This window comes from Temnothorax nylanderi, unplaced genomic scaffold (genome assembly GCF_030848795.1).
Source record: "Temnothorax nylanderi isolate EJ_2023f unplaced genomic scaffold, tnyl_v1.0 TNYL_tig0157_pilon, whole genome shotgun sequence".
In the NCBI taxonomy this organism is placed as follows: domain Eukaryota; kingdom Metazoa; phylum Arthropoda; class Insecta; order Hymenoptera; family Formicidae; genus Temnothorax; species Temnothorax nylanderi.
In genome coordinates, this window is record NW_027249219.1 from 189,997 (window position 1) to 213,648 (window position 23,652).

At 37.2% G+C, this 23,652-nt stretch overlaps 1 protein-coding gene across 1 annotated transcript in view; it reads right to left on the reverse strand.

Annotated features, from left to right (window-relative positions):
- Positions 1 to 23,652, reverse strand: part of LOC139777660 (sodium channel protein Nach-like) — a 197,930-nt gene that overhangs the window by 43,204 nt on the left and 131,074 nt on the right. The window contains exon 7 of the mRNA XM_071715222.1: positions 12,100 to 12,406. Within this exon, the coding sequence (XP_071571323.1) occupies positions 12,100 to 12,406 (307 nt within the window). The remainder of the gene's footprint in view (positions 1 to 12,099; positions 12,407 to 23,652) is intronic.

Below are 23,652 nucleotides of genomic sequence, written 5' to 3' on the forward strand. Positions count from 1 at the left end.
TAAAAAAAATTTGCCAAATAGCTATGAGTTTTTTTTCATGGTGGCCACTATGGTTTTATAGAGCAAAACATACAAAAGATTGTAAAATTGCTTAAGGAGAGTACACAAAATTGAGTTTTAGGAACTGTTAGGGGAACGAATAAATCTTACATATTCTTACGTATTTTGAGTCATAGAATACGAAAATGGCCATAAAAATTATGTCTATAGCAGAGAAAACATGGAAAATAAACGAAAATGCGGAAAAAATGAAATCATTTAAACCAGACGTAATTTTTTTACGTTTTTTAATGTATTTTAAGTCGTAGAATCCGAATATGATCATACAAGTTACGTCTATAGCAGGAAAACGTGGAAAGTGAAGGAAAATTAGAAAAAATATAAAATTGTTTAAATCCCCAGATGTAATTTTTTTACGTTTTCTTACGTTTTTTAGTCACAGAATCTTGAGCCAGCTATGTGGGAAGACTCAAAATACGTAAGAAAACGTAAAAAACGTAAAAAAATTACGTCTGAGAGTTTAAACAATTTATGTTTTTCAGCATTTTCCTTCATTTTCCATGTTTTCTCTGCTATAGACATAATTTTTATGGCCATTTTCGGATTCTACGACTCAAAATACGTAAGCCAAAATCCAGGAGAGGGCCACGTGGAGGTGTCGCGCCGGTTCGTACCCATATCCGCAGCAGGTCTCCAAGGTAAAGAGCCTCTAGTCGATAGACTAATGTAGGTAAGGGAAGTCGGCAAATTGGATCCGTAACTTCGGAATAAGGATTGGCTCTGAGGAGCGGGGCGTGTCGGGCTTGGTCGGGAAGCGGGTTTGGCTGACGTGCCGGGCCTGGGCGAGGTGAACCGATCGGCGTTCTCGCGCCGGTCCCGGGGATCCGAGCTCGGTCCCGTGCCTTGGCCTCCCGCGGATCTTCCTTGCTGCGACGCTAGATTTTGGCAGAATAATCCAAGTTGACGAACAAGTGAAAGGATTGGTTCCTTTGATATGTCGATTAAAAAAAACAAAAAATTCGGAAAAATTAAAAAAATAAGAAAAGAAAGGCTTTATTCAAATATAAAAACAGTCTTAACCCTGTAAAATGCAGAAAGCTTTTCTGATTGGAGATGACAGCTGATACCGTTCGATATTAGGTGTGGTTTGAAATGATGTAGGTGTCAGATGATGTTTGAACCAAATGATATAGTAATATAGAAATGAGACGAAGGAAAAGGTCAGTCCCACGAAGTCGGTGAATCCCAATAATGTTAGAATACGTGAGAGGACGGGTTAGCACAATAACATGCGAGTTTACTTTGCTAGATCATTACTACACAATGGACACTGATGAGAGCAAATTAATCGACATATCAAAGGAACCAATCCTTTCACCCGTTCGTCAACTTGGATTATTCTGCCAAAATCTAGGGTCCCATCTGTTTCGTATCAGATCATGTCTATGCCTACTTGGTTTCTTTGGGACCAAATTCTCAATGAGAAGCAGTAAAAACTCCTACAGGACTATTTTCGAGAGGATCCGACAGGTTTTCAAGGATTTGCAGTACGTAATGGAGTGTTCAGCCACCATATTGGATCTGCCATTTTGGATTTGGCTTGACTGAGGTCAGATCTATGATGAGCAGTCCCAAAATCATCCACGCAATCATTTTTGAGTGGATCTGCTGAATTTCCAGTGACTTACAATACAGAGTGGATCGAACGCCATATTGGATCACCATCTTGGATTCCGATCATCGCCATTTTGGATTTTGCTTCTTTGGGATCGGATTTGTCATATACAGTCCATGAACCACTCGCACAACCATTTTCAAGTAGATCCGGTCAATTGTCAGTAGTTTGCGGTGCGTAAATGAAGTTTCTGGCCACCATATTGGATTACCATCCCAAATTTCGATCACCCAGCTACTGATTCGTGGTCAATCTACTATTAACTCTAACACAGGTCATTTTAGAGCTGTTTTAATCATGAATGAGCTAAAGATCCAAGGTTCATATGAGAACGAAGAGATTTTTGGCACTTTGAAGCGCCATCTTGGGACCGCCATTTTGAATTCTGCAAAGTTGCACACGGCTTTCGATAGCTCTTACCCATAGCTACCTCTAGGCGCAAGGTCGTTTTTCTGCGATGAAAACAATTATGGGCAGGCCGGTGTCCCGGTTGACAAATTTTGCCCCATATATATATATATATATATATATATATATATATTTAGATATGTTTTTATATAAAAAAATTTTTAGCGGGTAAGTAAAGCCGAAACATTTACTTTTAATTATTTTTTTTTCTTTTTAGTTATCTCGAGTGAATAAATTAATTTATTAAAATAACACCTTTCTATTTAGCTCGTACAGTTGGCCCATTTACCACATTATTATTAATATTATTAATATTTATTATATATCCAAATTTTTGTTACATTGTTTTTGATATTTACTAGTTAATATATCATTACAAGATTTTTGGATAATATAAAGATGTGTTATATACGATTATAAGCAAGAAGGAAGTGTTAGAGTCAAAGAATCCCCACTAGGCTGTTCGATCATCAATGTCAAGCAACGTTGGACGCGGTTACTACTTAGATGGGTAACCGGTTACCGACTGAGAGAGCGGATTTTTTCAGGCGGGCGGCTGTACACACACGGCATAGATGTTATTCATAATACTACTTATTCAAAGAAATCTGATTTATCTTATAAATGACATGCTTGTGGCCAAAGTGTTTGGCATTTACTTTCAATGTAACGTTGCTATAACATTTTTTTTGCAATCTTGTAATGAAATGTTTCTGCAATCTTTCTGTACTGTATGGACACTAAAAAATTAATGGATTTCTGGAAATGCTGCAAATCCTTCATAGTTTCACAGTCCCCACATTAATCTGCAATTGAGAGGCCCATCTACAGCACCTGCACCTGCACTGTAGTATGTTGAATTCGCACTACTTTTGATGTCGAAAATTACTTGAAATCGAGCTGATTTCGATGTCGAAAATTTCTCGAAACCAAGACCGTCTGAATCTCGAATCGATGTTGGATTTCGATGATCATATTTCGATATCATACGCGTATATGCTGTCTCTTTTCAGTGTAGCAACATTGTCATGGAGGGGAGCCGGGGGGGGGACGCTCGAGATGCTCTCAAACGCCATCTATCGAGGCAAAAGCAACTGTAGGACGACGACGACGACGACGTTTCTTAATTGTAAAATTTAACATTTCGGACTTTGCATCGTAATATTTCCGTCAAAGGCCTGAGCGAGAATGTTAGCCGTACAATGCGAGGCATTAATTTTAGAGTTCTTCACACCATCCCGAAGAGATTAGATTGTGTTATTAGGAAGGGTAAAGATGGGTTACCGAATCTCAGTCAAACGGAGTTGGTTTATAAGATTGATTGTGCAAATTGTGATGCTGTATATATTGGCCAGACCAAAAGGCACTTAGAAACACGTATCAAAGAACATCGATGTGATATTAGGAAAAATGTAGACAACCATTCTGTTGTGAGCAAGCACCGTCTTGCACACAATCATGATTTCAAGTGGCAGCACCCCGAAATTTTATACAAAGAAAGGCATTTCAAAAAAAGAGAAATATCCGAAATGTTTTTCATCAAAAAACATGCTTGCACAATCAATTTACAAAACGATGCGGAGAGCCTGCCTTCTATTTACAACCGCGTCATCGGTGTTACTTAGTGCTTTACATATTTCGGTCCTGCTCGCTCTTTCCACCAGAGCGCTGTTGTCTATCAGCGGATTGCGTTGACAACTTTAGTTCGACTTTGACCGCCTTACCGTTTGGACGTAGGGTCGAAATAAAACGACGTTTGTGTCTTGATATGGCTGGTGATGTTTCGATTTCATGCACCACTGTTTGTTTTGGAGCGCATAAGAATTGTAAGCTTTTAACTAATTTTATGTTTGACTAGCGAGATTTTTTTATGAATGTATAGAGTTATTGCCTAATGTACAAATTCTCTCTTTTGTGTAGTTTTGCGTTTGTCTTGACGTCGCTAGGACACCACGTCAACGATGCAATTAGATTTTGTTATGCGGATCGATGTAGCTTGAGTAAAAACGCACTTAATAAGGACCGGAATTCGGTCGAAACGTCGCACAGTGAGAAATTACGTGCTGTTTTTGGACAAAATTCTTGTGACAGCACAATTTTTAAGATATCCCGTTGATTTTTTTTTTAAATGCTCAGGAAGACTTGTGCATTAATGCAGTACTGCGGAAATATATTTGTCGCACAACGAAAATTGTTAAACATAGAGTGCAATCCAGTAAATATGAAATTCATATGCAAAAAACGGTAATCCCTTCATAGACACAAGCTTCTAGGGTATAGTTTAACCGAGATGGATATCATTTTAATTATGTTTCAAGTCGTTGATAACAAATTCAAGTTTTAAATTTCAAAATTAATTTGTTTAAACAAATTATCTCAAAGTAAGATGTTTCATAAATTTTTATTTCAAAATCTGTGGATAGAATTACATAGAAAAAACATAGTAGGCCTTCAAAGTAATATCTTTTAGATTCAAATTGTTAATAATAATTTACGATTATTTTTTTAACTTAAAGTATAATATCTCCTATATCTTTATTTAAAGGAATTAACGGAAGATCATCAAGCGAAATGAATATAATTTTCATGATTTTTGATAGCTGATTACGAATTTAACCTCAGAATTGCAAAATTAATTTGTTTAAACAAATTTATTTAAACAAATTATCTGAAAATAATATTTTTTATGAATATTCATTTCAAAATCATTCTGCAGATGGAATTACATAAAAAAAATAGAAAAAGCCTTCGAAGTAACACCTTGTAGATCTAAATTGTTAATAATAAAGGTTGATTATTTTTTTATAATATTTTTTATTTAGTATTACACAATAAATATATATTTGTATAATTTTCTCTGAGTTTTTGTTTAATGATAATAGTAATTTTCTTTTATGATTAACTGTCTTTGGTTATCGTTTTTAATATTAAAAGATGCTTATATCTTTTAATATTAAAAACGATAACCAAAGATGCTTATATCTTTTAATATTAAAAACGATAACCAAAGACAGTTAATCATAAAAGAAAATTACTATTATCATTAAACAAAAACTCAGAGAAAATTATACAAATATATATTTATTGTGTAATACTAAATAAAAAATATTATAAAAAAATAATCAACCTTTATTATTAACAATTTAGATCTACAAGGTGTTACTTCGAAGGCTTTTTCTATTTTTTTTATGTAATTCCATCTGCAGAATGATTTTGAAATGAATATTCATAAAAAATATTATTTTCAGATAATTTGTTTAAATAAATTTGTTTAAACAAATTAATTTTGCAATTCTGAGATTAAATTCGTAATCAGCTATCAAAAATCATGAAAATTATATTTATTTCGCTTGATGATCTTCCGTTAATTCCTTTAAATAAAGATATAGGAGATATTATACTTTAAGTTAAAAAAATAATCGTAAATTATTATTAACAATTTGAATCTAAAAGATATTACTTTGAAGGCCTACTATGTTTTTTCTATGTAATTCTATCCACAGATTTTGAAATAAAAATTTATAAAACATCTTACTTTGAGATAATTTGTTTAAACAAATTAATTTTGAAATTTAAAACTTGAATTTGTTATCAACGACTTGAAACATAATTAAAATGATATCCATCTCGGTTAAACTATACCCTAGAAGCTTGTGTCTATGAAGGGATTACCGTTTTTTTGCATATGAATTTCATATTTACTGGATTGCACTCTATGTTTAACAATTTTCGTTGTGCGACAAATATATTTCCGCAGTACTGCATTAATGCACAAGTCTTCCTGAGCATTTAAAAAAAAAATCAACGGGATATCTTAAAAATTGTGCTGTCACAAGAATTTTGTCCAAAAACAGCACGGAATTTCCCACTGTGCGTCGTGCAATTCTTGTATCAATTGGCCAGTGGGGTCGAAATAAAACGACTTATTTTTGTAATATTTCCGCTCGTAGGGCACGTAGCGGAAAAATAAAAACATATATAATTCAAACCCAAGCTATCGATCAAGTCTATTTAGAACTTGATCAGTTAACTCGTTATTAAGATCTCAAAATCTCGGGTACTCGCAACTCGTGCGTTCGCGTAAAAGAGTCACGGAGCGGTCTCGCTTCGCGTGTACTTGGCGCGAGACACTATATACCGTGTCTCTTGATTCAAAGTTTTGTGTGTTCAAAAAAATGTCGGTAATTACTGCCACTACAGCATCCTCTTAAAAATTGAGACATTCCGGCGACTCTCAAAAATGATATAATAAATAATTGCAGCAACTATTGGACCAAAACGCAGCGCATATTCAAAAGAAATTCGCAGAGCAGCTCAATGTCACTTAAAAAGCCATTCTGCGTGGCAGGATTTACATAAAATAGAAAAGAAAGAAAAAAGTGAGAGCCGTATAAACTGATTAAAGAGGACAAAAATATGATACGGCACTAGTTTTACTAATAAATATCGGTTAAAAAAAGATTTTTGTTTTAAATTAACACGAGTGATAAAATGTGGATACTCTATGATAATCTTAAACGTTAAAGATTATGTATACCTAGCCATTCAACATCGACTGTAAATCCACTTTAAGAAGACATTTGCTGTGCATTTGGGAAATGAAAGAAGTAATATATTATAAGCCAAGAGAAACAATAACTACTGAGCGTTACGAATAGTAGGGGAGACCGGGGCTAAACCGCCAACGGGGTTGAACCGCCAAATCAAATATCTCGGAACCTGTATATTGTGCGAACTCGCTATTAACATTGTAAACGCTGCTTATGGTACCCATGTGACCAACGGAGTTTCGGCAGGTTACCTGCCGTGTTATGATTTTTACGAGGGCAAACGTGTTTTCGGAAGGTGAAAGTGAAATTTTCTGCGCGTGGAAATATTGTAATATCTGCAATAATGTTTGCTCTCCAAATCTCGAGGTACGTGATTATAAAGAGTAATGCATGCTGAACACGAATCCAGTATAGTTTTTTCATTATCGTTGATGTCTAATATTTCGTGGGCGATCAAACCTGAAACTTATGTTTGGGGCTTATCCGCCAGTAAGCACCCGGGGCTGGTCCGCCAGTCTCGTCACTGTGGCGCGCCGGGCGCACGACTTCAGCTCACGGCGATTTCAGGTTAGGTTTCCCTCGAGCGTGATTCTGTCTTCCCTTGCACGTGCGTCAGTTTGTGTAGGAGGGAAATGGTACGCACGTATCGTCGCAAAACGGGTGTTTTGGCCGACCAAAAAGATGGCGGACCGTTGTTTTCGAGATCGCTCACGCCCACGGCACGTCGGCGAGGTACGGCGAGGCACGGCACGGCTCTGAGATCCCGCGATTTCCGCGCGAGAGTTGACATGCCGCGCGCGCTGTAGATCGTCCCGACTCCCGGCCGCGGTAAATCGTCGTTGTTGGTCGTTGTGTCAGTGACAGTCGCGCGTGCGACCGCATCGTCCAGCGTTCGCCACATCGTCTCGGCGTCATTGTCGCCGCCGTTGTAGTGGTGGTGGTGTCGGTGGTGGTCATCGTCGTCGTCGTCGTCGTCGTCGTCGTCGTCGTCGTGGTCATCGTCGTCGTCGTCGTCGTCGTGGTGGTCGTGGCCGTTGTCGTCGTGGTGGTCGTGGCCGTCGTCGTCGTGGTGGTCGTGGCCGTCGTCGTCGTGGTGGTCATGGCCGTCGTCGTCGTCGTCGTCGGCGCGTCGAGGAATCGGCGCGAGGACGCCGTCGAATCGGTAAAATGGTCGCGCTCCACCGCGAGCTTTTCTAACCCCCCTGTCGCTATTTATCGCTCCCCCGCGAGAAACGCGGCTTGGTTAGGTTGCTCGAGGGTCCGCGCTGATCCTATGGCACCGGAACGCCGTCACGCGTATTCCCCGTGGTTGACCGCGTTGACAATGTGACGTGCCGTTGGGGAGTTTACGATTTGGTTAACCTCTGTATTCACGTGCCTAAATTGTTTTATGGAATAGGTAAAACAATTATTTTTTAATAATGTTTTGCATAAAAGTTTTAAATAAATTTTTATATTTTTTTCTTAAAAAACAATTATTAAAATGTATCCTATCATTTTTCAGGATTAGATGTACGTATATGTATTGAAAATGCAGTGTGGCGGATTAGCCCCGGGGGGGTGGCGGTTCAACCCCGGCATTTTTGAGATTTCAATTTTTCCACCGTTGTCGTTTTTGCTCTATACCGGTTAAACAAAGCAACATAGATAAAAATTTCCTATATAAATTTTGTAGCTAAAGGTTCACTCTTTACAGTGGTATACCACATTTAACTAAAATTATTTATTTTCTTGTTAAAAATCGGCACCGAAAAAAAACTGGCGGTTTAGCCCCGGTCTCCCCTAATTCATTTTGATTTGAGCGATAAAATCGAGCAAAGAGGCCATTTTGTGATCTAAGCGCACATAAGATTATTTTACTCTATAACAATTTACTTATTGTCAGCAAAAGACGACAAAAGATATTATTTTCTTTTTGGACTGGAAAGTTGTTTCTCACGTGACTTAAGCCAGTGGCACACGATGCTATTTTATCTGCTGGATTTGAGTGTTTGCTACTGTATGGGCAGCATTGCTGGCAGTGCTGCTGACCGTGTAGCTGGCTTGGCTTCAGACGATACAGGCTTTCGTATTTAGTACTGACTTGTACTAAATCGTACTGGCTAACTTATTCTTTCACATAACCTAGCCCTAACCTGAGGCTGTCTTGATTGACTCTCGCAATGAGCCAGTATAAGACCATGTAAGAAAAATATCACCTGTTCTATCACGGAAATCCAGCAGATCAGTCAGCAGCGTGACTAGCAGACATACGATTTCCAGTCTAGCAGACAGCAAGATTGCCAGTACAGGCGTACGCAAGTAATCCAGCATAAAAAGCCGTGTGTCGCTGGCTTTATTCACCAGACATATAAATAGTGTAATCCTTCAGATTATCACTTGTTTAGATCGCTACACAGACTTCTATATATCACTAGACCACTATCTTCGGCCGATCGGCCTGCTAAAAAGTGATGCAAAATTTTAACGTGGTGGGGATAGTGGCATTCATTTTTCGAGAGGTAAACTTTATTGTGTGTTTGTCCGTGTGTAATATTGGCTGACTGTATTTGAAAAGAATCGTTCTCGTGAGAAGAAGTGTTTGCGCCTAACATGCCAATGAAACACCGTGGCGAGTATAGATATAAAATGCCTCCCAGAAAATGGTGCTTCAGTTCTGGCTACGGAAATCTAGTAGTAGGGGAGACCGGGGCAATGAAACTCGACACCGGGGCAAACTTGGCACTAAGCTTTTTGTCAATTTAAATCTATCGTAAAAACTTGCCTTTCTTACTGTAAATGCGTCTTTATGTGCCAGTGTTATCAACGGAATTTGATATTGTTGGTGATATTCTGAGTTACAGTGTAATTTCTAGTGCGACATAAGCATTTTCGATGGTAAAAAGTAATTTTTCTGATCTCTCGAAAATTTCTACTCATTCATCGAGCTTTACTCTTGCGAATTTACAGGTAAGTGATTTTGATGGGAAATTAATGCTTTAGACGAATCCGATAATTATTTTTGCATATTTTCAAAATTTTTATGTTTTTGGGGTGACAAAAGTGAAAAACGACATCCGAGGCAAAGTCGACACAACGCCGTTTCGTCGGCTCCTAATAATAAACGATCTTGTCATGCAGCCGTATAGCTCATGACAAATGTGTGCGCACGTCCGATCACGAGTTTATCTGCATTAATTATTTTTCAAACATGAATTTAGATGAAAATAATTGAAAGTTCAACAATTTTTTTCTCATTATTTCCAATGATTTTATTTTATTCCGAATTTTTGTACTTTCTAAATACACGATAAACAAAGTATTTTTATTTTTAGACGATAAAAAATAAGTTCCATATCAAATTGTGTCAATCAGGCAGTGTCAAGTTTGCCCCGGCATTTTTCAATTTAAAAATTTGTTATTGCGTTACTTTTCCTTTCCTGGGGGCAAAACAAAGCGACGTACAGCAAAACTTTCTTAAGCAATTTTGTACCTGAAGGAACACTCTTTAAATGTGTAGGGGAGCTCGGGGTTAAATGTTCCGGGGTAAGTTGTTCCAATGGTCTTAACACTAAGATAAAAAGAGGAAGCGATATGCTTGAAGCATATTTCGATGCGTTCGCCGATCGCCACCGCGTCGGCCATTTTAGTAGCGTCCTTGCCAACGGGCCGTTACTTATAAGCAAAGAGTTAGTCGCGCACCAAGTAAGTAAATATTTTCCGATTGTTATTTTTTAGTTTATTTTGATTATTTAATGTTATTGATATTAAATGGAACGTGTTTATGGTTTGAATACTATCTACCAGCATTACGTAGCAGCGTTTATTTACCTACTTCAATAAATAAATAGAAAATGTTATCAAGTTGATACATGTGTCAATTAGGGTTAGTTGTTACCGTTACTTGAGGCATGTTGTTACCCCATCTTAAATGTGATGCTCGTCTATATCAATTCTTACTTTGTTTTAGGATGCGAACTTACAAAAGAAAGACTGAGGGCCACTTCGACCAAGCTCCGATTAACTTAATCATTGATTAGTCCATTGGAAATGACCAATCGCATTTGTCAATCTGCTTCGTGAGCAAATGCGATTGGTCATTTCCAATGGACTAATCAATGATTAAGTTAATCGGTGCTTGGTCAAAGTGGCCCTGAAAGGGGCACCACTTTCGTCGAACTCATGCATAAAGCTGCTGAATCTGTTATTAAAGAAACTGGTCTCACGAAGTACAAAGATTTAATATAAAGCAGATTGATGGGTTATTGTTATAGATGTGATCTATCTCAAAGATAATGTTTATGATTGTTGACTTCTTAATAGTTGAAGATTATTAACCCTTAAATGCCACCCGGGGTCCAGCGGACCCCAGACCCTTTAGAATGATATATTTTCAAATGTTCCCGCCAAATATGGAGCTCATATTTATTTATTTATTATTTTTTATTTTTTTGATTTTGGAGCCAACATTTTAACTGTTGGCGATCTTAATTTTTTATACTATGTTGAAATTGAAATTTTAACAATATAAGCATTTTATTCTCTTTTCTAAGCCTTGAACAACATTGAAAATAATTTTCATAACTAAATATCAAAAAATCAATAAGTAAAGAGACATTTTTCATGCTGGGGTCTTTTAGACCCCATGTGTCATTTACGAGATTCTTGAGAGGTGTGGCATTTAAGGGTTAAGATTATTAAGATTATTTTGTTATACTTTAGAATTTTTAAAGAAAATACATGTGTATTAAACACTGCCTTAATAAAATTTACCTATGAAAACAATTCTTTTGCTTTATTCAATTCAAAAGTAGAATATTTTTTAAAAGGCAATAATTTTTTTCTTAGTAACAACTTACCCCAATGTGGTAACAACTTACCCCACAACGAGGCAAGAAGTTCCTCTCCGACCTGTCACAAATAAATGACTTTCTACGAGAAACCTATAATAATATAAAACAAATAACTTTAAAACCTTAAACTAGAATAATTTTAACAATGAATAAGTCGATATGAAAAGTATAACTACATTGTTTCCTAGTAATTTTTTATGTTGTTTTAAGATCGGAACTTCTAGCCCCGGTCTTCCCTACAATTGAAAATTTTAATAAATTGTTGAAAATTGCCTTTTTTGAAAAAATCATGTCGAGTTTGCCCTGGTCTCCTCTATATAGAAGCGGTCTAATAGTATATAGAAGTCTGTCGCTACTTCATTTGACAGATACACACTTCAAGACAATTGACGATGTCCGAAAATGCTTTGATATCTTTATTCGCAAACTACTCGAAAAATAACATTCAGATTATCGATAAAACTGGAAAATATTTCGATTTTAACTCTTTTAGTTCTTTTTTAATAAAGTTTTCAATTTATCCCAAAATTAGACGAAATTTATATCTAATAAAAAATTATTTTTTTCTACGCGAGCAATATAGTTATCGAACAATAATTATCTATTCCTGCATTTACATAATTTGCTTACTTACTGTTTTGTGGAAAGTAATATGGGATGCAACCACATTTTGCTCTTGTGATGCTAGCCCGACATTCTGCAAGGCAATTGTGATATGAGTATTCAATGAAAGTTAAATTTCTCTCTTTGACATTTGCATATAACACTTTGTCAGCCTCATCGCTAAATATGCATTTCCGCGTAGAAATTGTCAAATCCTTTACTTCGGGTTTTGAATACATTTCCGCGGGATCGATGCTTACAAAATGTTGACTGTTTAATCTTACTAATTGAATTTCGGCATTAAAATCTGGATAATCGAATGAGTGGTGTGTCATGACCTATAACAATGTATAACATATTTAATTATTTAACTATAAAATTAATTATGCAAGTACATAAAATATAAAAAGGTACTTAATGAAACTTTTTGCCGATTTTTTAATAATAAATGCAGTACGTGAGTTAGATTGTTTCATTAGTAAAGGACCTTGCACAACTCTTATGGAAATTAGATTTTGGTAAAATTGGCTGAAACTTTGGAAATAAATATAGTTTATGTGATGATGATCAAGAGTCACAATAGGCAAGATACAATAATGAACCGTTTAGACGCTATCAGTGTTCAAAAGTCAAAATAAGGTTATAACGACCTGCCGTTTTTAAAGTTATCGAACGCGGACTAGCTCGCCGGACCAGGGGTTCGATCGGAAGGCCCCAGAGGCAGTAACCAGATTTTAATTTACACAATTAAGATTTATTAATTAATCAGAATTAATACAGCGGATTGCTTAATAACGCAGTATAATCCAGCGGACAGGCGCCGGCCGCGGCGCTCGCTATTACATATTATGGTTGTGCGGACTTTATACAGATATTTACGCCGCAGTCGCCGGAATTACAAGTGTGAGTTACGCGGGCGCATTCGCAGGTAACGCGGGATCGTGGCGGGACGGATTAGCGGCGATAATTGTGACGGTACGCGGGGTATTTACAAGTTAGGGCCGTGGCACATAGAAAAACTTAAGCAGTAAAACTTAAGCAGTAAGGAAATCAACGGTATGGATTCGCTACCGCTTAGGGTCGTGCCTTAAGTTCTTGACTGTGATTGGCTGATTTGCTTACTGCTTCAGTTTTACTGCTTAAGTTTTTCTATGTGCCACGGCCTTTACGCGGCTTTTTCTACGGACAGTGTTTAACGCAGGCGAAATACAAGAAATTAAACGCGGACTTTACAAGCGCTATATGCGGACGCATACGGAGTTATTTTATGCGGTGCACTGAGAGAAATGTTTTGTTGAAACAACCAAAATTTTGTTACTGACGTAAAAATTATTTGTTGATATGTGATCAAACAAACCGTTGGTTACCACGCCGATATTATTTTGTTGACTGTTTGGACTGGTTGATGTACAATAATTCTTTGTGGTGAAAAATTGAATATTTTGTTACCGGAATAAAACATTACATGAGAATAATATATTCAAACAAAATTTTTTGTTAAAATAGAGTACATATTTTGTTCTATTAAATAAACTTCTTTGTGTAAAATGTAAACAAAGAAGTTTATTTAATAGAACAAAATATGCACATATATATATATACATATATATACATATATATATATATATGTATATATATATACATATATATATATATATATATATATATATATATATATATATATATATATATATGTGTAATAATGTGCAATAATTATTATGTATGTACAAATATTGTAATAGTCTTCATATATATGTAAAACCTATTACAATATTTGTACATGCATATTAATTATTGTATATTACATGAATATAACTTAGCTAGTTTTTATTATAATAGATATGCGTGTATTATATATAAAACGAGTCTATTAAAATAAAAAAGTAGCAGGTTTCATATAACATGCAATAATTAATATATACAAATATTGCAACGTATTGAATACATGCATACAATAATGTTTTATTTTTAAATATAATTTTGTGACAAATAAAATGTAACATAACGTTTTATTCTTTATTATGTGATTTATTCTTTCAAAATTACATATAAAATGTCGGGAGTTAATGACTTAATATGTGACGGTAAAATATTACATAAATTGTTGTCTGCTAAACATTTCCACTTGTTTAAATACTTTACTTCATAACATTGTACATGACTGCAAAATCGAATAGTATCCATACACTGCACAATAAAAAATATATTTTTATCTTTGTCAGCAAATATCAATTCAATTTGTCCAAAAAATGGAAATATTTCTTCGCAAAGTATTTAAAATAAAACCTGGCTTGTAATAAATACAATAAATACATGTTACTGTATGAAATGTTGTGCATGGTAAAAAAAACTTTAATGTTACAATAATTAGAAAGCTTTAATATTTGCTGCATTGAAAGCTCCTTTCCAAAAGATATATGTTTTTTTAGATCAATGTTTTAAAAAAGTCTATAACACAGTTTTAACTGATGTTTTATCGCTATGGTTAATGGTAAATTTCGTCTTCAAGAAGAAATATGAGCAGCAATCTTTGATTGTCTGTGTTTTGCTTTGTATCGCATGCACCAAATATTTATTAACGGACCTACTGACTTCATAACGCGCGCATAATGAAGGAGGAAATGGTGTTTTGGTTTCAATGTATCTTTAAATAAGTCTAAATAAAGTTCATGATGCTCAGTAACTAGCGCATCTAAATATTCTATGCATTGTGAAGTAAAAAACAGTGTAAGTAATATAGTTACAATCTTGTGTAACCATATGTATAAATCCCAAAAATTATTGTTCTCAGGGACTTTATGTCCAATGATAAGACCGAAATGAATAACAAATGTTATTGTTTCTGAAGCAGAAAGACCTAGACTAAACCTCTTCAATTTTTCTATTTTTAAGAATGGTGGACGATTTCCTTCTTCAGGGCCAAAATCATACGTACCTATTAGACTATTACCCAAGTAGTAGATGATATTTTTAAAATGTTTTTTTAATATTTATTTTTCATTAATTATACATTGTACAATTCGTTGTAAAAAAAATATTTTTTTAACATTTATTAAATATTTATTTTACATTAAAATTATTTGTTTGAACTAATGATTTAGAGAAAATATTTATTTAATGTTTATTTAACGTTTATTTAATATTTACGTAACGTTAATTATTCCTTTGCAGTAATGATTTGAAGAAACATTTATTTAACATTTATTAAACATTAATTTAATATTTATTTTACGTTAATTACAAATGTTAAATAATGATTTAAAAAAACATTTATTTAACATTTATTTAATATTAATTTAATATTTATTTTACATTAATAATTCATTAGAAAAAAACTTGCACATTGCTTCCTCATAGTTTTAAGTGTGCAAGTAGAAACCTTCGCTCACAAAGCTCCTCTATGAGGAAGCTTTTATTTTATTCGATGTATAATTATTAGTATTTATTTGTTTTGGCTTCCTCATAGAGGAAGCTTTGTGAGCGAAGGTTTCTACTTGCACACTAAAAAACTATGAGGAAGCAATGTGCAAGTTTCTACTTGCACACTTTTATTATCCTAAAACATCATTTTCTGAAGTCTCAATTATTGAGACTTGAAATGTTCTAACTGTCCCCCTTAGAAAGAGATGAATAGTAAGTAAACTAAGGTTTAAAGTTAACCGACGTTTGTAAAATCACGACAATAGATTTTCTCGTCACCCATGAGGTACTATTGTTGACGCGTTTTTTTTTAAAGTGGTTTCCCCTGAAAGACGTTTTTCTTATGACGTCATACAGACGTATTTCTAACAAGTCATAGAGACGTCTCTTTTAAGACGTCTCTTACAATGTCATTTAAGAAAGGTATTGAATTTGGCGAGGATCGGTGAAGGAGTTACCGATTTTTGCTTAAGGCCCCTCGATAGTCACGGAAAATACAGCGGTCGAGTGGCACGACACCTACTGGAGGAAGCTTCGTAGCTTGATACAGAGCGCCGCGATGTGGCCGCGAGTCACTCGAGAGTCGGCTGGTGGGGGAAACGCACACAAGAGAAAGCACGTACCTGTGCCCTCAGATACGTTCTTTCTCTTGTGTGCGTGTGCCCCACCAGTCGACTCTCGACTCTCTCGAGTGGCTCGCGGCGGAAAACAGTGGACAATTGTCTTGCGGAAGATCTCATTGGTAAAATAACTCATTAATCGTACTAAAAATTGTGTATTATTGAGCTTCAGTTTGTTGGTTATGTCAATGTGCTGTCCATTGCCTCAAATAATAATCCAATAAAGTGCCATAAACCATTTTCCAGAACAGTGCTACGCCGACCGCATCAGCTGTCAATTTTTCATTGCATTGTTACTACACTTTCTATATTAGGACCAGCAAATTAATGAGCAGGTAAACATACAATATGATTTCATCTTTCATTTGAGCGCTTATATTCAATCGTACGGTGACTCCTTCTTATTTGAGATCTTCCGTAAGAATTGTCCATATTTCATCTCTCAATTCAAGATGGCTGACCTGGGTATCGAGGGCCTTAACCCCTTCGTTGGCAGAGAGAATGCGACAAAAAGTGCCCAAAATAGCAGGAAAATTTTTTATCCTGAAAAGGACCCCGCACAAAAACCTATGGAAATGAGTTCTCGGCGAATTTGTCTCAAACTTTGGGAAAATGTTGTTCATGTCATCCTGATTAAAATTTTTCATGGCAACAACTCTCCTTAAAGCAGTATTTTAGCTCCAGGAGACCTCAAAGATAGATATTTTATCACGCGATCACCGATGATTTCACCCATTCAGCTTTCAGAATAATGATTGTGTGCGTGTGCGTGTGCGTGCGCGTGTGCGTGTGTTCGTGCGTGTGTGTGTGTGTGTGTGTGTGTGTGCGCGCGTGTGCGTGTGTGCGCGCGCGCGCGCGTGTGTGTGTGTGTGTGTGTGTGTGCGTGCGTGTGCGGGTTATGCGATACACACACGCACGCGCACACGCGCACACGCGCACAAGCGCACACGCACACGCACGCACACGCACGCACACGCACACACACACACACACACACACACACACACACACACACACACACACACACACACGCACGCACGCACACGCGCACGCACACGCGCACGCACACAATCATTATTCTGAAAGCTGAATGGGTGAAATCATCGGTGATCGCGTGATAAAATATCTATCTTTGAAGTCTCCTGGAGCTAAAATACTGCTTTAAAGAGAGTTGTTGCCATGAGAAATTTTGATCAGGATGACATGAACAGCATTTTCCCAAAGTTTGAGACAAATTCGCCGAGAACACATTTCCATAGGTTTTTGTGCGGGGTCCTTTGTACCCTGGGGTTTTTGAGGGCGCTGATTACGAATCTGAACTTAAAATTCGAAAATTCAAAATGGCGGATCCAATATGGCGGACGAAAATACAAAAAACGGCTTGATTTGGATAAATCTTGGTACTTATGGGTTATTTAGGTTGCTGATTACGAATCTGAACTCAAAATTCAGAAATTCAAACTGGCGGATCCAATATAGCGGACGAAAATACAAAAAACGGCTTGATTTGGATAAATCTTGGTACTTATGGGTTATTTAGGTTGCTGATTACAAATCTGAACTCAAAATTCAGAAATTCAAAATGACGAACCAATATGGCGAATAAAAATACAAATAATACAGATTGATTTAGATAAAACTCGGTACTCATAGGTTGTTTAGGTCCCTGATTATGAGTCTGAACACAAAATTTGCAAATTCAGTTTGAGGATCTAATAGCAGTCTATATGAAGTAAAAATATTTCTCACACTAGTAAGTGTCGATATTAATTTTAAAAAATTGGTAACAATACTTTTTGTAACCCCCTGCATTAGCTGGTAAATGTATTCACGACCCCGGAGTGTGCACAAGCTTCGTAAATTCTCGTAATTAAAATGTTTTCAAACTTTGAGAAATCTCAAAACTGGAATTCTTAAATCATTTAAAACAACATTGAGTACCAAGCTTTATACATTTCCACCTATTTTTTGTATTTCGCTCCATGTTATTGGATTCGCCATTTTTAATTCCTTCATTTTAAGTTCAGCTTCGTAATCAGCGACCCCAAAAACCCCCGAGTGGCAAATTTCATCCCAATCAAGTAATTTTTTGCATTTTTATCCGCCATTTTGGATCCGCCATTTTGAATTTGCAAATTTTGAATTCAGATTCGTAATCAGCGACCCCAAAAACCCCCGAGTGGCAAATTTCATCCCAATCAAGTAATTTTTTGCATTTTTATCCGCCATTTTGGATCCGCCATTTTGAATTTGCAAATTTTGAATTTAGATTCGTAATCAGCGACCCCAAAAACCCCCGAGTGGCAAATTTCATCCCAATCAAGTAATTTTTTGCATTTTCATCCGCCATTTTGGATCCGCCATTTTGAATTTGCAAATTTTGAATTCAGATTCGTAATCAGCGACCCCAAAAACCTCCGTATAAGACTTGGATGCCAAATCGGAGCAAGTTAAATAGGAAAAAAAAGGTTGACGCACTTTTACGTCAATGCCACACAGGGCACGGATTAATTTGACGCACTATTGCGTCAATGCCAACGAAGGGGTTAAAAGTTACATGTATTAGTTATACATGTAATTTTATATAGAGTATCATTAAAAAGCAGAAATCGGTAACCCTCTCACCGATTCTCGAAAAATTCAAAACAACTTATTTTAATAATACTCTATATAAAATTACATGTACATCTTATACACTTTTTAAGCAGAAATCGGTAATCCCTTCAACGATCCTCGCCAAATTTACTAACAATCTTCCTTTAATGATACTCTATCCATCAAATAACTTAGGGTAGACCGAGGCGAATCGGATCAATATAAGTTTTAAGACAGTTTTCGTTAGTGTTTTTTTTTTCAAACGAGCTATTTTATCGTGCTAATTAGTAATCCAATTCGCCTCGGTCTACCCTATATATTTTTTAGGCAGAAATCGGTAACCCTTTCACCAATCTTCGCGAAATTCAAAACAACCTTCCTTTAATGATACGTTCTATATATAAGATTACATGTATAACTTGTACACTTTTTAGGCAAAAATCGGTAACCCCTTTACCGATCATTGCCAAATTCAACACCAACCTACCTTTAATGATACTCTATACATAAAAAAAAATTAAGCTCGATACCTCAAAATTTGCGGATATTAGGGCAATCATGTAGATTCTTTTAGATAAAAATCGGTAACCCCTTCATTATTAGCAATTTTTATTAATTCTATTATATTCTTCAGTTTTTTTTACCCCTATTTCATATATAATTCTTTAAAATTTGGTTAATCAGTTCTTGAGTTATAGAAATTTTGGTAAGTTTGACTGTTTTTTAAAACAAAAATCGGTAACCCCTTTATTATTAGCAATTTTTATTAATTCTATTATATTCTTCAATCTTTTTTACCCCTATTTCATATATAATTCGTTAAGATTTGGATGATTAGTTCTGGAGTTATAGAAATTTCGGTAAACTTGATTATTTTTTTTTAACAAAAATCGGTAACCCCTTTATTATTAACTTTTTTATTAATTCTATTATATTCTTCAGTCTTTTCTACCCCTATTTTATATATAATTCGTTAAGATTTGGTTGATTAGTTCTGGAGTTATAGAAATTTCGGTAAATTTGGCACATACATACATACATACACACATACATACATACACACATACCGACATTTTTTAAAATAGCGATTTTTCGACGTTTTAAAACACTCTAAACATATTGACATCAAAAACTCAAAAAACAATCTTTTCTTCGGTTTCTTCTACCCCTATTTTATATATAATTTTTTTAAATTTGGTTGATTAGAGCCAACTTTATACGCAATCAAAGGTTCATATACGAATTTACGAAAATAAAGCTTCCTCTATGAGGAAGCAAAATGATTTAAAAAACATTTATTTAACATTTATTTAGACTTAATCTATCTGTGATTAGCGCAAAATCGGATCCGGTATTATATTTAACATTTTTTTAATTATATCAAGTTTGCTCTTATTGTGTATTTATTATAGTCATCTATACAGGGTGTCCCGAAGTTCGAGGGTAATAAGATTGCAGCATAAAAGTTCGTGAAAAATTAAATAATAAAAGTGCATGCCATTTTTTCCATAAAGTATAGTTTTTTAAATATAAAAGGTTTAAGGTATAACCAATCGTACGCATTGGTTAAAAAGTATGATCGTGCGGTAGTATGCGCGACATACAGCGACATCTAATACGACACACGCACGACACATAAACAGATGACTTTTTATCCAATGCTTACGATTGGTTATACTTTAAACCTTTATACTTAAGAAACTATTTTATGAAAAAAATGGCATGCACTTTTATTACTTAATTTTGTACGAATTTTGTACGAACCTTCATGCTGCAATCTTATTACCCTCAAATTTCGGAAGACCCTGTATAATTATGATGTAGAAAAATTATTTTATATTTATATCACATTTGCTGTTATTGAATTTTGTTAACATTTATTTAGTATTTATTTTACATTTATTCTATATTTATTTTGTATCTTATTCTTTTATTATATTAATTATAAGTCACTTTCTTTCTAATTTATTATATGTATAATATAGTATATGTCTTTTTCATATATATAAAAACGTATGTATTCGTAATCTGATTTTTGTTGAACATAATTGTCATTTATTTATCATTTAAATGATATTAATAATTTCAGTGTCCTAAGCCGCTTCGAAGACCTATGAAAATCAAAATAAATCTATTATAAATTTGAATTTTCGCGGATAATATATTGTCACGGCTTTTTCGGCCGGAGCAAAGGAACGCTAAGAGAGTCGGATGATAGGCCTCTCGGGATAATCCCTCGCGCGAGTCAGGCAGCTCTCAATTAAATCCGATGGGCGCCAGACGCGATGCCCTCGCGTCCACTAAATTCTCGATAACTTTAACGCGAAGTCGCGAGAACCAAAGCCTGTCGCACGAGGGGCCAGCCAGCTCGATCTAACGGCAGAGGGGCAGGGTAGAGGCAAGGCGGCGCGGATTCGTTGAACGGACACAAAATAATTCCACACAAATCGCTAGATATTCAATGAACAATAGGTTTCGTTTATTAAAATAAAAGTAAGTAATCAGCGTAGTAAATTTTGAATAATGAAGAATAAACAAGTCTGGTTATTCGGGCAAGCAGAGAATTCACGGAAAAGAATCATAAATTGTCGTTGAATGATAGATCACACGGAAAAATAACAGGCCGGATGAAATCAAAACCAAATTACAAGTGAATAATACGCCGAAAAGAAAACTTGAATTTAGGCGATGTCCGGAGCCGAAATGACGGCAATATACCGCTATGAAAGAGTGGTTGACGAACCGATTTATCGCGGAAACAACTTAAATCTAACTTATCACTAATGACGCAAAGTAACTAATTTGTATCGCGAGAAGGGAATCAACGAATATTCTCAGAATTTACCGGGCAGCGCCCTACCGGGCGCGCCTGATCTCGCTCGCAAGAAATGCGACGCACTAAGGGCGTTGGTCGGTCGCTCGCGATGTTTGCAGGTAACGTCGACGCGATTTTGAAATCCCTCGCGACACCCTTATCACGAATAACACAAAGACGAAGACAACAATTGTATATTTACGCGATGACCAATAATCGTTTCGCACAAATCGCGAATGACGACACAGCGCTGGTCTCTACGCAGCACGCAAGCAGGTACCCCGCAGGGCCACTCTCCGGCGACGCGCGATAAAAGAACGCCGACGCGAACCCCGAGAGCAGATTGCTGACGCTCGTTACCACGCGAACGGTTCAAATACGCGAATTCTATCCACGACCGGATGTCGTGATATCTACGATCTCGCGACACCGCGGTCACGATCCCCAGAAGGCCGATCCTAGCAGCGCACGGATATGTCGTTGCGAGGCTCCTCGCGTGTCCGCCACCGACCGCCAACACCAATACGTTTCCGCCGCGTCCGGCGTACGTCGCGTCCGACAATTTGCACCAATGCCAACCCGAAAACCGCTACGCGTACACGATATCCGAGGACGGCAGGTCGGGGCGGGAGAAACGCGGCACTCGCGGCTTCACCGTGGCTGTTTACACACCAATTACTGTGGAGGGCAACCTCACCGGTCCCGCTGATTCCCGGGTGAATCCGAAGCGTCGTCACAGGCGCCGGGGATGATCCATTAACTCTGAATCCGGATGCTCGATAATGAACTTTCTCGACCGAATTGTATTGCGAGACGTCTACTCAAGTCGGCGGGCGAACCAGGAGAGATCGAGCGATGATCCGCTCGATGTGGAATTGAAAGCGCGCTCTTATCTGAGGTAATCAGGCGCTGTGTCGCGACCAATCGGGGCTAAGCGCGTCGCGGATCACGCGCGCGCTGTCGCAGGTATCCTGCGGGGGTCCTTTGCGCCCCCAGGCGTCTTTGGTACCGTAGACTTTTCCATCCGATGTTTAGCGTGTTCGGGCGCAATTCCCCTCGTCCGGACGTCTCCTCGCGTACCGAGGGAACGCTGGCCAGGCGTCCCAGGTCCGCTTAGATGTCCCGGGGTTGGTTTGGAGGTAGCTCTCGCCTCCTCGGGGGAGAAAGGCCTTATCACGGCCCTGGTCGGTCTCTCGCCGATCAGCTGCGCTGTGCGTGTCCGCATCGTGCCCCGCGGTCGGACTCCTCACCGGGTCTCGCGGCATCCTTGCGCCGCTCCGTCCCTCGCCGTGGGTCTCGTTCTTGTCGCCGGCTTCCGCAATCCTGATCCCGAAGCGCGGTGCCTCGGCGAGGTGCCACATTTTTATACAAAATAAAACAAAGTGAAATGAATAAATCATACGCATTCTAGTTTCGGTAGGTCCCCTGGAGATTTCGCGGTCGCTCTCCTGGCTCGTCCGAGGGCGCGAACCCATGCCTTGTGACGGCGGCGGGGCGCTGCCACACGCGGCGAACCGTCACGTCACAAAAAAAAAAAAATATATATATATATATGTATATTGTCCGCGTACGGTTAAACTTAGAAACATTCGGGACGCTCGACAGCACACGGATGTGCCTTCGCTTTGGTGTGCGTTGGCAGCATGTGGAGGGGATGCGCTGCTAGCGCATGCCCAGGGGCCATATTCTGTTCGTCTTCAGTGCCGTTAACGGTGTCGGCGCAGCTTCTACACGATACGAAAAACCTGCGCAACGACGCTTATCGAACCGACAGTTATCGGTAGGTAGGAACGGAATACAGGCCCAGCGCATCTCCTCCACATGCTGCCAACGCACACCACAAAGCGAAGGCATATCCGGTGTCGCACATATGTGTCTGGTATATCTATAGTCAAGGTCGGTAAATGGACGCGGCGTCAGCGTCGCATAATCGCCATTTTTGCCTCAGTGAGTATGTATGGTTTTACTTAACTTAACCTAACTTTTAAACAGCCTAAACTTTTAAACATTAACATTAACATTTACCTAAAAATCAAACATTATATTTTTTGGCTGATTAGCTGAGCGATTGTCGTCACCATTTTCGGTCCAAATAGCTTGAAGTGAATGCGATGGCCTTATATCTGTTGCTGTC